Below are 16,419 nucleotides of genomic sequence, written 5' to 3'. Positions count from 1 at the left end.
AAAAATACAGAGATTACGAAACAATCTCTTATAAAAGTACAGTGAATGGCACATGCCATGTTTTGATGCTTCTTGATTCCACCTTCAACTCTCTAAAAACCCTAAGACTCCGACAAATGCATGAAGCAAATCTGTTTTTAAAAATTTTAGCTCAATTTCAAATTTTGCGGTTGTCATTGCCTTTAAATAAAACTTTAAAATTTAAAAAAAACAAAACAAAAAACTCCCCCCCCCCCAAAAAATAAATAAAAACAACCCGTTTTAACATATTTAACGTTCTACATCAGTTTTGCTAAGATGTATATATTTTTAAAAAATAAGAACAAGACAGCATTAAAATTACTAGAAGGAATTTATACTATAATTATTTCCCGATATACTAGACTTGGATCTTATCCGTGCATTTACTGACCACGAATAAAGGAAAAATCATCAAAATTATCCGCGGATAAACGATAAACGGATAATCATCGAATAATCTAGTAATAGTAATATAGTAACAGTTGGTAGCATAGACTTCTCATTGGGATAAGATAATAGTAATGTAATAATATGAGTGTGAGTTGGGGAAAAGCCAACTTTAAATTCTTCAAAGTAATACACACCTATGGAAATGCGATCGTATAATAAATTATGGTCATTAAATTTTTAAATCTAATTTTAATTTTTCAAAATACTAAAATTGGCAGCTGTAAGCAACAAGATAACCCTTTGATGATTCTGCCACAACGACATCATTGTCGCCAACGCCGTCTAGAATCTACGTCATCAAACAACGAATGCAACCCGACTCGTTTGGTTACCCGAGTGATCAGTGTCAGTGATTCATTCATGATGATTGTTTGTTGCACACATAAAAATGATTATTCGTTGAACGGGTCTGTTTTATCCGTTGAGCACCCGTCCATTGTTTTATCCACGGATAACCGGTTATGAATGGATAATCATTACGTTCTATGATAAACCATTCCCTTGCTAATGACTATTTTGGGAACTTAATAAAAATTACAACTGGACTCAAAACACTGCTGTCACGACAGACACAAATTAGGTTTGATTGATAACAAATTCAAATGCTCTCCTGCCTTCCCCCCAAGTCCTTTCATAAATAATAAAAATATTGATCAGACTTGTTCACTGCTGAAAAAAATGAAACAGTTTGTTTTTGCTCCTACATATTTTTTTTTACATCACCTTAGCACAAACATGTCAAAAATATGCTATAAGTACTAAGTTCTTTCTGAGAAATGTATCTGATGACTGACATTTTCAAAGCGTTGATTTTATAATATATTTGGAACCTGTTTAAAAAAGGGATATTTTTCAGACCAATTGTTAAAATGTTTAAAAAATTATAAAAAATAGAAGTCTTTTACAAATAGACAAACAGAAAGGAATTTTAAATGAGGTTGTAAAAGATCCCACCAAATATCAACCTGGACTCTTTAAAAACGTTATCCACAAAAAAAAATAATCATGACGACTATCTCGGTACAGAATTGGATTGGTTCTGGGAAGGCTTGGCAGGAAGTGAGAATTCGGCGATCAGGGGAAAGTGGTCTGACGGAACGAAGGGATGGGGGCAGCCCACAATTTTGTTGGCTCGGAACCATTCTTCGTCCTGGAGGCCCATCATCCCGTGGAGTTTCAAATGCTGGCCTGAGTAGAAGATGTAGTCGATGATGCCTTTGAAATCAAACCTGTGTGGTGGGGAGAGAGAGAGAGAAAAAAAAAAAATATATATATATATATAGGAACCCCTTGTAAAGTAAAGTACTTTATGTTTAGTGGATATTGCAGGTTTTTTTTTTAGAGACGACCAAAGTATATAATATGATAGTCTATTTCCAGGATATATTTATAATATATAATATATATATATATATATATATATATATTTTTATATTATTAAATATAAAAAAATTATCAATAAATATCTATCATATTTATAATGTGTGTATGTTGTTGTGTTAAAATGGAAAAAAATCTTCCAAGAACATCTACCCCGACGGCCCTTTCCATGAGTAAAACTGCTTTAATGATTTTTTGGCTACAGAATGATGCCAGAGTGAACGATTTTTAGGATTTTAAAGCGTTATCTAATCATTGTGAGGGTATACTGTTGATCTGTAAGGTTAAATGTAACGACTACAATATTTATCTCCTAAAATCTAAGAACTTTTTAAAATTTTCAAGTTGGCAGGTCTGCATTACTTCGAGTGTAATGAGTTAATGGTGCGAGTCTGAATTTAAACCAAAAAAATTGTCATTGATCGACTTACGTGTAATTGGTGAAGGGAATGACATCTTTGTAAGCGCTGGTTAGTTTAAAGTTGTGGTTGAGAACGCCGTTCTCATTCCGGTCCTTCATGAAAGCTTTGTAGTTTTGGCCATCAAAGTCGCGGTGTCTCGTTTTCAGCTTGCCTTTGGACAGGAATTCAAACACCCCTGGAGATTGGAGAGAAAAAAAATACATATGAAAACAAATTATTGATGATAGGAATTATGCTAATCATAATGATTTCCAAAATGTATCACATTCTTACATCTAAATTTTTGCCCCCCCCCCCCCCCCCCCCCAAAAAAAAAAAAAAAAAAAGTTAATTCTTTTCAATTTTTATAACATATCTCCATGCCTTTGTCCAACTCTTTCCATATTCATGTTTGTTTGACTTTAAGATGGAACATGCATAATTTTGGTGACCTAAAACATATAAACGTCCAACAGCCCTATATGGTGTAATGGTGGTTTGGTCTATCTGATGACTTAAAACGTATAAATGTCCAACAGCCTTATATGGTGTAACGATGGCTTGGTCTAACTGGTTATCAGCTATGTTCAATTCCCTTTTGAGGAAAAAAAAATTACAGTCTTTTGCCACGGCATCATTAGATCCTGTTGCCGAGGCATTCCATGAAGGAATATAGATAATCCATTAAAACAAGATGTCTGATGTTAACAGGAATCACCCATGTTGTCCAAGTGAGCAAATTTGGGGGTTAATAATCTTGCCCAAGGAAAAATAAAACTGAATGTGCCTGAAGCGGGGCTCGAACCCGGAATCTTCCGGATCACAGTGCAATGCCCTTGGCTGAATTTAAAAGATTATATTTTTATTGTTTTCTTCATTCCGATTTGTCTGGCACTGCTGCATTCAAACCGTGTCAGATATTAAATGTGACCCATTGCCACAAAATGGTATTATGCTGGGATGAGAACGACAGTGAAAATTAAAGTTATAGCCTGAAGTTGAAGCAAGACTCGTACCAATGTTTATTGTTTAGTTAAGGGGAAAAGAATAAAAATGCTTAATATACTTAAAAATAAAATGTCATATCTATAATCATTTTAACTTTGAATTTGATTTTTTGTTTTTTGTTTTGTCATCTGATTCTTCACAATATAATACCAGATCCAGGCAAGTGGTCACAAACAACGGGATGTTGGAGTACAAATCCCATACCCACATACCTGAGTCGGGCAATGAGTTGAAATCTCCACAGAGAATAACAGGTAAAGAGCCGCACATATCAGCCGAATCAACCGAAGGGGTGGAGCATTTGGACGGAACTGCACGGAGGCCTCTTTGACGAATTTGCGTAACTCTTCCACCAACATGATGGTCTGGACCAACTTGACATCAGGGAGCTGTGGGTCCCAATGGATGTGGGCCGTGGACACCATCACCATCTGGCTGAGACCTTTGGGAGCTGGTACGGGACCTGGTGGGGAAAAAAAAATACAACAAAATCAAGTAAAAAAAAAAAATTAATGATAAACAAATATATATATTTATATAAAGAGCATTTTCAGTTTCAACCATCTACAATATCTTACACGTGCAACAGTTTTGTTTAAAGCACACAACTACGGCAATGTTCTCTCATTTCTCTCTCTCTCTCCCTCTCTCTCTCTCTCTCTCTCTCTCTTCTCTCTCTCTCCTCCCCTCTCTCTCTCTCCACTCCCCCACCCTTTATCACCTCTCTGTCTTTCTCTCTTCTCTCTCTTTCTCCATCCACTCTTACAAACAGTATATATTCAATCAACCAGTCATCCAGCTCTGCATTTCTATGTTGTCTGCAAACAGGACATGAAACTGACAGGCATCAACTCAAACACGTGGAAATCGCTTGCTGACGCCTGCAGTGGCTGGAGATATGCGGTGAGGGAGGGAATGAAGAGAGGTGAGGAGAGGAGAAAAAATAAGTTTGAGGAGAGGAGAGCAAGGAGGAAAGAGAGGCAGCAGAACCAAACACCAGATACAAAGTCAAACTACGTGTGCAGCAACTGCGGTAGAGACTGCCATGCGAGGATCGGTCTGCTGAGTCACATCCGTCGCTGCTCTCAACAAGACTGATGAGACCAAAGTCACACAGGTAGGGCGCAAACCCATCGTCTCTTGAGACGGAAGGATGCCTACTAATATTAAATCCACTTACTTGCTTCATAGGCAGCAGGTTTTGTCCGAAGCATGGCAGCGATGGCAATGTTGTCTTTGGTGCTGACCCTGTTGATCATGTCGGTGTCGGTGTTGGAGGCACCATCTTTGGTGGCTAGCTGGCTGAACTCAACATGGTGCTCGTTCACCTTCTCAAACCTGAAACACAAAACACATTTAGATCAATTTGGTATAAATCAAATTTGTTTTCGATTTTTGTTGACACTTGTATACGATGTGTTTGTGTGTGTATGATTGTGTGTATTGTGTATATGTATGTATGTATGTCATATATATAATGCAAATTTTCACTCACATATTATTGGCTGAGACGACTCGTTTCTGTGTTTTTTACACTTCTTCAGTGTAAAAAAACAAAAAAAAAAACACAGAAACGAGTCGTCTCGGCCAATAAAGTGTGAGTGAAAATTTGCATTATATATTAGCTCTAACCACCATTATCGAGCACTTTCGTACCTACAAGTACCCACCAACACTCAAATAATATATATATATATATATATATATATATATATATATATATATATATATATATATATATATATATATATATTATAGTGTGTGTGTGTGTGTGTGTGTGTGTGATGTGTGAGTAATATATTTATGTACAGTGTGTATATGGATGTGTGTGCTGAGTGCGTGTGTGTGTAATTGGATGCGTGTGAACTTTTGTTCATATGTCTGAATCTGCAGTGTGTAATGTTTTTTACTGATGTGAAGCGCCTCACACAGAAACGAAAAGCCGTGCCTTTAGTTGTTCAGTGAACTCAACCTGACCGCATGCCTTACCACCCAGTCAGCCCCCTTCGCCTTCGTGGGGGCGTGACCTCGGGGTCATGATAACAATTACCTGTTGAATGATTCTTACTCCCAGTCATTACGCGTGTTTGTTTACTTTGTAAACCTGCTATCCCAAGTTTAATATGATCATGAACGCAAAGAAATTTACAGAAAGAAAATATTTAGAAAATACTTAGTATTATGATATAAATTCGATTCTCATAGTGTTAGTTGAAAGGAAGTTATTGTTAATTATAAATTACTCATATTTTGAGAAATAATTAACTTACTTTTAACTTTACCCCCAAATTGCAAAAAAAACGACACGCTCAAATGCAATAAAACTTGGTTCAACTTAAAGAAAAACATTAAGAAAATTTACTTATGTCGTCTCTAAATGGACTTGTCAATCATTTCATAGTAATAGCCGTTTATATTTGGGATACCGTAATTGTTTCGTATAAGTCACCAAAGTACACAATGAAGACAATCTTTTCTCACAGTTTGAATAACAGAAAACATAGATAATTCCAAATTCCGGGATGGTTTTAAACATTTATTTGTACAAAGCGTAAATTATGTGTATTATCTATCTGACTTTATGTGTGTATGTGTATTTATTGTCTGTCGGCGTGAGCGTATGTGTGTCAAGACGTAGGAGAGGGAGGTGGGGTGGGGAGAGAGAGAGAGAGAGAGAGAGAGAGAGAGAGAGAGAGAGAGAGAGAGAGAGAGAGAGAGAGAGAGAGAGAGAGATAAATAAAATAGATAGATAGATAGACACAGAGAGAGAGATAGAGATTAGAGATAAGTAAAATAGATAGATAGATAGATAGAGAGAGAGAGAGAAGAGAGAGAGAGAGAGAGAGAGAGAGAGAGAGAGAGAGAGAGAGAGAGAGAGTAAAATGGGGGGAAAACATGATTCTCAGGAGAGGGAGGGAATCCAAACTCCTGCTCTATTATGTCACTTTTCTTTCAGTCAAAAGTCACATTATAATTTCAAATTGTTTAGGTGTCTCTACCTGTCTAATACTTTGTAAACTGTCCTGTATTGTTTCTTGATAATTTACTTGATATTTTCTGTCGTTCTTTTCTAATCTTATCTTCTATTCTGGTACATGAGACTGTAAGTCAGGGAAACTTGAAGAAGACTGGTTGTCATTATAACATTGTCTACTGTGATTTCTGTGGAGTGTGATGAATGTGTGTCTTGCGTTGTGTTTAAGGTTTGAATGTCACTTGACTGCCTATCTTTAATGCAGCCGACTCGTATGTTTGTAAATGTTTTGTACACATTGCACATTGTAATGTCACTGGGGACAAAATCTGTCCACAAATGCTGACTGTTTTTTACAATAGTCCGGGAGTTTATTAAAAACTCTTCTCCTTTATATACTTTCATGTTATTGATTCTTTTTACACATTTGTAACATATCACTTTTGAATGTGTTGTTTCTAAGTCTTTACCAATATCAATATCAAATAACAAAAGTATTTCACATTTGAAATCTTTACACAGTAATCTTTAGCGGTTACGTTTTTTTTCTTTTTGAGTGAGTGCTGTATAGCCACATACACTACAAAGTTCATTTAAAGATTTCATGTGGGTCTCTAAAGTGTGATCCGTTTGCCTGTATGTACATTGCAAGAAAAAAAATATTATAAAAGATTAAAAGACAAGTCCATTAAACGTTTTTAATCATTAGAAAGCCCAGAGAATGTTAGATGCGCCGATACAACTTTTAAATAATTGGATGTGTCAAAAGTTTTATATTAATTTTTTAAAAAAATAAATAGCTCCTGTAACTGATTTTATTCATTGAGTTTTTCAGATGTAAATAACTAAAGAACTAATCACAGCAGAATAATGAAACCCAGACACAAATATCAAACAAGAAAAATGCAGTTATATCCAAGCTTTGAAAAATATGTTGTGAATTTAAAAGAGGAGTAGCAGTAGACTGAAAACAGGAAATGCCGTTACTCAATTTATATGTTTTTGGAACGTAATGCATTGTATGAATTTTTAATTCAGAAAAGTGAGTGGAGCAGGCACTTATGTTGGTAACAACAAGATATGAAGTGAGTAGAAAAGTGCCAGAAGACAATAGAGAATAAAAATTTTTTTCGCGGCGGTGGTGGGGTTTGAACCTGCGACCTTATTGGTACGACAACTCCGCCTGGCAGGTGAGAGCGTGGCTCTACCGTGTGAGCTATCCACGAACACAAAAATATTCGTTTCAAACCCAAAGTCATTTCTAGATCCCTCTCTCACCCACTTCTTGAGATCGCCGATTCGTTCACCACCATCGCAAAGTAATTATGACCACGCTCTCACCTGCCAGCGGAGTTGTCGTACCAATAAGGTCGCAGGTTCAAACCCCACCACCGCCGCGAAAAATTTTTTTATTCTCTATTGTCTTCTGGCACTTTTCTACTCACTTCATATCTTGTTGTTACCAACATAAGTGCCTGCTCCACTCACTTTTCTGAATTAAAAATTCACCCCATACACCGGAGCATACTCAATGTCTCAATCGTTTCTATGTTATATGTTTGTGATGAGAATATTGGCTATTAAGCTTAACTGCTGGTCATAATTACTTTGCGATGGTGGTGAACGAATCGGCGATCTCAAGAAGTGGGTGAGAGAGGGATCTAGAAATGACTTTGGGTTTGAAACGAATATTTTTGTGTTCGTGGATAGCTCACACGGTAGAGCCACGCTCTCACCTGCCAGGCGGAGTTGTCGTACCAATAAGGTCGCAGGTTCAAACCCCACCACCGCCGCGAAAAATTTTTTTATTCTCTATTGTCTTCTGGCACTTTTCTACTCACTTCATATCTTGTTGTTACCAACATAAGTGCCTGCTCCACTCACTTTTCTGAATTAAAAATTCACCCCATACACCGGAGCATACTCAATGTCTCAATCGTTTCTATGTTATATGTTTGTGATGAGAATATTGGCTATTAAGCTTAACTGCTGGTCAAAATTACTTTGCGATGGTGGTGAACGAATCGGCGATCTCAAGAAGTGGGTGAGAGAGGGATCTAGAAATGACTTTGGGTTTGAAACGAATATTTTTGTGTTCGTGGATAGCTCACACGGTAGAGCCACGCTCTCACCTGCCAGGCGGAGTTGTCGTACCAATAAGGTCGCAGGTTCAAACCCCACCACCGCCGCGAAAAAATTTTTTATTCTCTATTGTCTTCTGGCACTTTTCTACTCACTTCATATCTTAATCCATTGTAATCCTAACAGAATTACACATCTTGACGATAACCTCCCTTCCCATTCGGCAACACTCCCATCGGTGGATTCACCCATTGAACCTTCCTCTGGCCCCACTGCTCTTAATGGCACCCATAACCAGCCAGTCACCATTGGTGGTTTGGGAGTCCCTCCAACAGCCGGGGACCAGTCTGGAAGCGATCAATTCACCCCACCCACCAGCGAACCCACCCACGTGATGGATAATGTTGGAGCTATCCCCCCCAGTAGGAACCACAACAACCACCGGCTGGTGGTTTCTGTCCCCCCGACCATCCAGTTGAGCAGTGCAGAGGAATCGGTCTTAAGGAAAGGTCTCAAGTTCATCCCACTGCGAAGAACGTCCGACCAGTCCCGCATTGAGTCGGATGTACGTCGCTTCATGCGTATTTTACGCTTGAAGTATCACTTCAAAGATGATGAACGTGACCATGACTATGACCGTGACCCTGAGGATCCGTTTGCCGCTTTCTCACGACGTAAAAGAAACTGGACTCCTAGTCCTGGCAAGTCCCCTACACTCGACCTGTTTATCCAGACTTGTCTTAGACAGATAGAGGCACTACGACCCACACCTATCAAGAGGTCTAACTTCACCCGTCTTGAATGGGCTGCCGTACGATCACTTAGATCACGTCGTGATATAGTGATCAAAGCGGCTGATAAAGGAGGGGCCGTAGTTGTTTGGGACGCTGAGCTCTATAGAGCTGAGGGCCACAGGCAATTGAGTGACCAGATATTTTATGAGAAAGTGACTTCGGACCCAACACTTGCTAACAACACCAGAGTCCACCAGACAATCCAGTCTTTGATATCGCAGGGAGAATTACCTAGTAGAGCAGAGGTCCTTAAACACGACCCCAGCGACCTAGGTAATACATGTTTTTACATGCTCCCTAAGATACACAAGATCCGGGTATTGTCTGACACTCCACCTGGAAGGCCGATTGTGTCGGCTATCTCGTGCCCCACTGAGAAGGTATCGCAGTTCCTCGATGCGGTATTTCAACGTATAGTTCCCACCCTGCCATCGTATATCAAGGACACTAACCATGCTCTTGGTGTCATTGACGAAATTCGATTCCAGGATGAACGTCCACGGCTAATTTTCACCATGGATGTGAAGGCACTGTACACATCCATACCGCATCCTGACGGACTGCGTGCCATCAGGCATTTCGTCGACCGCCATCCATTACCAGGGATTTCCAGCAACAGCATTGTGAGGCTCACCGAACTTGTGCTCACACTCAACACTTTTGAGTTCAATGATGTATTTTTCCATCAGATCTCAGGTGTTGCGATGGGCACCAAGATGGGTCCCTCATATGCTAACCTCTTCATGGGCTACCTTGAGGAAACCTTCTTCCATCAGTACAGTGGACCTGCCCCCGAGCTGTTCAAAAGGTACATTGACGACTGTTTCGGCATTACGTCATTGACCCACAGCCAGTTGAAAGGGTTCATCCTAGCGATGGACTCCTTCCACCCGTCCATAGAGTACACTTATGAGATTTCAACCTCTGAGGTGAACTTTTTGGACATCAAGGCTGTATTGACCAGCACGGGAGTACGGACCACTGTATACTACAAGGAAACGGACAGTCACAGCTACCTGCTCTATCGGTCATCCCATCCGGTGAAGTGCAAAGACTCCATCCCATTCAGTCAGATACTCCGCTTACGGAGACTCTGTCTGGAAGATGATGAATTTGCGCTTCAACGTGATCGCATGCTCGATTTTTTTAGGGCACGGGAATATCCCGAAAGGGTTTTGCTTAAGGCTGTCCGGAAAGCCAGCCTCGTGTCGAGAGAAGCAGCAATGAGGCCTCGCAATGCCAGGAAGCAGGAGACACAGCGTCCCATTTTAGTCCTCACGCATCACCCCCATGCCGATCAAGTGAGGAACATCCTATTGCAGAACTATGGGATCCTCCAGGCGGGCGAAGACACCCACAGAGTTTTCTCAGAACCCCCGTTGGTAGCATATCGACGGGATCGTAACCTGAGGGATCTCCTTGTCAGAAGCCGCCTGGAACCCATACCTAGGGATGGACCTAAAGCCAGATCGTGTATGCGACCCCGATGCAAGACTTGTGAGCACCTGTGGGAGTATGACAGAGTCAGCTTTCCAGACAAGATTTGGGACATCAGGCGGCCGTTTACTTGCACTGACCGTAATCTAGTCTATGCGATTACGTGCTCCCTGTGTGGGATTGCTTACGTTGGTGAGACCGGAAAGAGGCTGGGTGACAGATTCGTGCAGCACTTGCGTGACATATCGAACTGTGCAGACACAGCAGTGGCCAGACACTTCAATCTGCCAGACCACTGCGATGTACAGTGTGTGCGTGTGTGTGTGCTCAGTTTTTGCCATTCGGACACTTCCGCCCGTCGACGTAGGGAAACTCACCTGATCAAGTTGTTGGGAACGCTGACTCCACGCGGACTCAACACCAGGATTGACCACCACTAGATGTCAACGTCACCCATATTCATCACCACTGCTGCTCTCACTTCTGCCACTACAGCTACTGCTGCTGCTACTACTACTACTTCTACTACTTCTACTACTACTACTACTACTACTACTACTACTACTACTACTACTACTACTACTACTAGCTACTACTACTACTACTACTACTACTACTACTACTACTACTACTACTACTACCACTACTACTACTACTACTACTACTACTACTACTACTACTACTACTACTACTACTACTACTACCACTACTACTACTACGACTACTACTACTACTGTTCATACTACTAAAAGTACAACTCTACCTACCTACCTATCTATCTATCTATCTATCTATCTATCTATCTATCTATCTATCTATCTATCTAGCTAGCTAGCTAGCAATCTATCTACTGATTATCCACCGATTCATAGTCATCTACCTTCCTAGCTCTCTCTCATTGTGTCCTATCATCCACTTTTTCATCCATTAATAACATATAGACCCAGCTATCACTCGGCTGTTGTCTTCACCTCCCCTCACCCTTCTCTCTCTCTCCTCTCCCTCTCTCTCCTCTCTCTCTCTCTCTCTCTCTCTCTCTCTCTCTTCATCCTCTCTCTCTCTCTTCTTCTCTTTCTTTCTTCTCTCTTGTCCCCCCTCCCTCTTCTCCCTCCCCCCTCTCTCCCTCTCTATTCCCCTCTCTACCGGTCCGCCTCAAACAACCCCCCCCCCCCCTTCCCCCCCCCCCCCCTTCTTTTTTTTTTTTTTTTAATTTTTTTTTTAATAATTTTTTTTTTTTTTTAATTTTTAAATTTTAAATTTTTTTCTTTATTAATTCTCTATCTCTTCCTCTCTTCTCTCCTCCTCTCTCTCTCTCTCTTTCCTCCTCTCCTCTCTCTCTACCTTCTCTCACCCAGTTGACTCACCTACTAGATGTCAACGTCCACACATCATCACCACTGCTCTCCACTTCGCATACGCTACTGCTCCTGCTATATTACATTCTCACTCTCAACACACTACTACTCCCTCCTACATTCACTACCTACCCTACTATATCTACTGCTACTACTACTATCTCTACACTACTATACTATACTTACAACTTAATATACCACTATATACTACTATCGGCATGTATTTCGCGGTGTTGAACCTCGACTATTGATACACAACTACCCCTCATGACTCCTACCTGACTATCCACTACAACTGTTCATACACTAAAGTCATACTAACCTCTCTACCACTTCTTAACCCATTCTATCTACTACTATCGAATAATTTACAGCATAGCTAATAGCAATCTAACACTATAACTAAACGATTACATTGATATCTCCTTAGGGTATTTATCAAATATGGCAGCATATTACCAATATGAATAATAAAATCAGAGACATGGAATAAAATCGCGCTGGTGTTTAACCTGCGACCTATTGTACGACAACTCCGCCTGCAGTGAGCGTGCTCTACCGTAGCTATCCACCAAAATATTCGTTTCAACTCATCATTACTATCCCTCTCTCACCCTTCTTGCCATTCTTCGTACACCACATCCAATATTTTGCCACGTTACTTATAGCCATATTCCAACCAAACTATACTAGACGTTGAGACAGAGTATCCCGGTTTGGGGTAATTTTTAATTCAAAATGGTCACTTATTTGTACCACAATTAGTATAAAATCCAGACTAATAACTTTTCGCGCTGGTTTTACCTGCGACCTTATTGTACACACTCCCCTGCAGTGAGCGTGGCTCTACCGTGTGAGCTTATCCACGTAACCCATAAATCTTTGCAAATCTTCAGTCGTTACGGTTATCCCCTTTACGCACTCTGCCGCATCGACGTCACACTCGCTATTTTCACAATTACTTCTTTCAATACTCAACATACAATCTACTTACACAACTTCTACTCCGTATTGTTTCTAATCCACAAATAATTTACACTACTATACATATTCAACACAAATATGAACTAATAGAAAATGCTCGAAGTACATAGTAAAAATTTTTTTCCGTCGGTGTGGTTTGACTGCACCTTATTGGTACACAACTCGACCTGGAGTGATAGAACGTGCCTAACAATGGATAATTATCCCGAGAAATTTAATCTCGACAATCTCGAAAGTCTACTGTCCCTAACCCCACTTGAGCCCACGTCATAACAAATCGTCAATAATTCTACACAGTTAAGCTTAATACCATATTACACACAAACATCTACACTAACACATGAGACATTATTTGCCCGGTAGTAATTTCAATTCAAAACATGATGACAGCACTATTGGAACAACAAGATATGAAGTGATAGAAAAGTGCAGAAGACAATGAGAATAAAAATTTTGCGGCGTGTGGGTTTGAACCTCGACTTATTGTACGACAAACTCCGCCTGGCAAGTGAGAGCGTGGCTTTACCGTGTGAGCTATCCACGAACACAAAAAATATTCGTTTCAAACTCAAAGTCATGACTAGATCCCCTCTCACCACTTCTTGGAGCCGTTCTCGTACACCACAATCGCGAATAATTTTGACCAGCATTAACTTATAGCCAATATTCTCAACACAAACATAAACATAGAAACTTTGAGACATTGAGTATGCTCGATGTATGGGTAAATTTTTAATTCAGAAAAGTGAGTGAGCACACTTATGTATGGTAACAACAAGTATGAAGTGAATAGAAAGTGCAGAAGACAATAGGAATAAAAATTTTCGGGCGGTGTGGGTTTGAAACTGCGACTATAGAGATAAAATTCCGGCGGAGGTGGAGCGTGGGCTCTACCGTGTGAGCTTCAGAACCAAACTACGTTTCAAACCAAAATATTCTATCACTTCAATCTTAAGCCGATTCGTTCTCACTCAACCGCGATTTTTACCACATAAGCGAATAATTTATCAAACAAACAAATAACAAAACATAATAACTGAGTTGGATTGAGATAGTGGTGTAGGGATTTTTTTCGAAACAGATATGAAGTGAATAGTGAAAACAAGATAGATGAATAAAAATTTTTCGGCAGTGGATAAAACTGCGCGTGTGGGTTGAACCCGCCTTATGGACGCTCTACCGGCTGCAGAAGCATTTCGTTTAACTCAGTCAATCTCACACTGAGACCATCGTGTAACCCTGCAATTTTTGACCGAGTTTAAGCAATGCCAATATTTAACACAAACTATACATAGAAACGATTGAGACATTGAGTTGCTCGGTGTATGGGGTAATTTTAATTCAAAAGTGAGTGAGCAGGACTTATGTTGGTACAACAAGATATGAAGTGATAGAAAAGTGCCAGAGACAATAGAGAATAAAATTTTTCGCGGCGGTGGTGGGGTTTGAACCTGCGACCTTATTGGTACGACAACTCCGCCTGGCAGGTGAGAGCGTGGCTCTACCGTGTGAGCTATCCACGAACACAAAAAATATTCGTTTCAAACTCAAAGTCATTACTAGATCCCTCTCTCACCCACTTCTTGAGACCGCCGATTCGTTCGTACACCACAATCGCGAATAATTTTGACCAGCAGTTAAGCTTAATAGCCAATATTCTCAACACAAACATATAACATAGAAACGATTGAGACATTGAGTATGCTCCGGTGTATGGGGTGAATTTTTAATTCAGAAAAGTGAGTGGAGCAGGCACTTATGTTGGTAACAACAAGATATGAAGTGAATAGAAAAGTGCCAGAAGACAATAGAGAATAAAAAATTTTCGCGGCGGTGGTGGGGTTTGAACCTGCGACCTTATTGGTACGACAACTCCGCCTGGCAGGTGAGAGCGTGGCTCTACCGTGTGAGCTATCCACGAACACAAAAAATATTCGTTTCAAACTCAAAGTCATTACTAGATCCCTCTCTCACCCACTTCTTGAGACCGCCGATTCGTTCGTACACCACAATCGCGAATAATTTTGACCAGCAGTTAAGCTTAATAGCCAATATTCTCAACACAAACATATAACATAGAAACGATTGAGACATTGAGTATGCTCCGGTGTATGGGGTGAATTTTTAATTCAGAAAAGTGAGTGGAGCAGGCACTTATGTTGGTAACAACAAGATATGAAGTGAATAGAAAAGTGCCAGAAGACAATAGAGAATAAAAATTTTTCGCGGCGGTGGTGGGGTTTGAACCTGCGACCTTATTGGTACGACAACTCCGCCTGGCAGGTGAGAGCGTGGCTCTACCGTGTGAGCTATCCACGAACACAAAAAATATTCGTTTCAAACTCAAAGTCATTACTAGATCCCTCTCTCACCCACTTCTTGAGACCGCCGATTCGTTCGTACACCACAATCGCGAATAATTTTGACCAGCAGTTAAGCTTCACTACTACTAACTACTACTACTACCAATATGTCTTTTATCTTCCATTATAGTCTGGAAAGTTCTGTTCCCTGACGCTGACCTCTGCTTATCAATTAGATCACCCCCCTGGGGCACACTATCCTCTACCCACGCCACGCTAACATTTCATTCATACTGCAACCACCATTGAGTACAGACGACACAAGTTATTTTCCATTATATTTTATTTGTTTTCCACGTTTATTTGTGTATTGTTGTGCTGACGAAGGGTTTGTACCCGAAACGTCCATTGTCTGTTTTGTTCCCATACGAAGCCTTTCCATTTTCACTCTTTCGTTAGTATTTTACGATCACCGGCTTCAGGCAGCCCTTACCGTTTTCTACTAATCCATTGTATGCAGCTTTACCTGCAGGATTGACCGCTTGACCCTGAGGTCAACCTGACCTATACCGTGAGTAAAGGCTCGCTCAGGCACGTAATTCGTGGGTGTGCTCAAAGCTTCGGCATAAGCGCTATATAAATGTACATTTATTATTATTATTATTATTATTATTATTATATTATTATTATTATTATTATTATATTATTATTATTATTATTATTATTATTATTATTATTGTCATACTTTAGTAATGTCAAGACCTAAGAATTTAAACTAGAAGACAGAGTGAATATTTTGCAACTGGAAGAAAAGCAGACAATTTACATTATTCCACCCCTCATCCATAAATAGAGATGTGTAAGATATCAAGGTTTAGAGTAACAGTTTATGATGTCAAATTATCAAGTGATAAATTTAATTAAAAATTAGATTCTTAAAAATGAAGAACCATTTTTATGATTTTGAGCATGTCTTTTATTCAAAGATTGGAATCGACTGATAGGTAAAATTAATGATTTCTTAAACATTGCGCTTTGGGATTCAAACTTTATTCCCAATGAGCACTCACAAGCTCACACAGCTATTGGGAGTACATCCAGAATTCCAAAAACCAAGAGTGTAAGAATTGTATATTCTGATGTACTCTGATTTTTTTTTAAATTCTCCTTTTGGCCAGCATAATAAGCTAAATCATGAATCATTCATGATCAATTGTGATGATGTCAAAA

At 39.8% G+C, this 16,419-nt stretch overlaps 1 protein-coding gene across 1 annotated transcript in view; it reads right to left on the bottom strand.

The window, feature by feature from the left end:
- Positions 1 to 664: 664 nt before the first annotated feature.
- The window catches only part of LOC144973512 (uncharacterized), a 124,384-nt gene continuing 108,629 nt past the window's right edge, over positions 665 to 16,419 (bottom strand). Inside the window, 5 exon segments of the mRNA XM_078916022.1 lie at positions 665 to 1,700; positions 2,283 to 2,448; positions 3,473 to 3,553; positions 3,556 to 3,723; positions 4,441 to 4,598. Of these exon segments, the coding sequence (XP_078772148.1) occupies positions 1,484 to 1,700; positions 2,283 to 2,448; positions 3,473 to 3,553; positions 3,556 to 3,723; positions 4,441 to 4,598 (790 nt within the window). The 3' untranslated portion in view covers positions 665 to 1,483.

Source organism: Berghia stephanieae, chromosome 5 (genome assembly GCF_034508935.2).
Source record: "Berghia stephanieae isolate SIO BIC M18660-M18661 chromosome 5, UCSD_Bste_1.3, whole genome shotgun sequence".
NCBI classification, from domain to species: Eukaryota; Metazoa; Mollusca; class Gastropoda; order Nudibranchia; family Aeolidiidae; genus Berghia; species Berghia stephanieae.
Note: the sequence above shows the minus strand (reverse complement) of the source record. Positions and strands in the feature narration are given on the sequence as shown.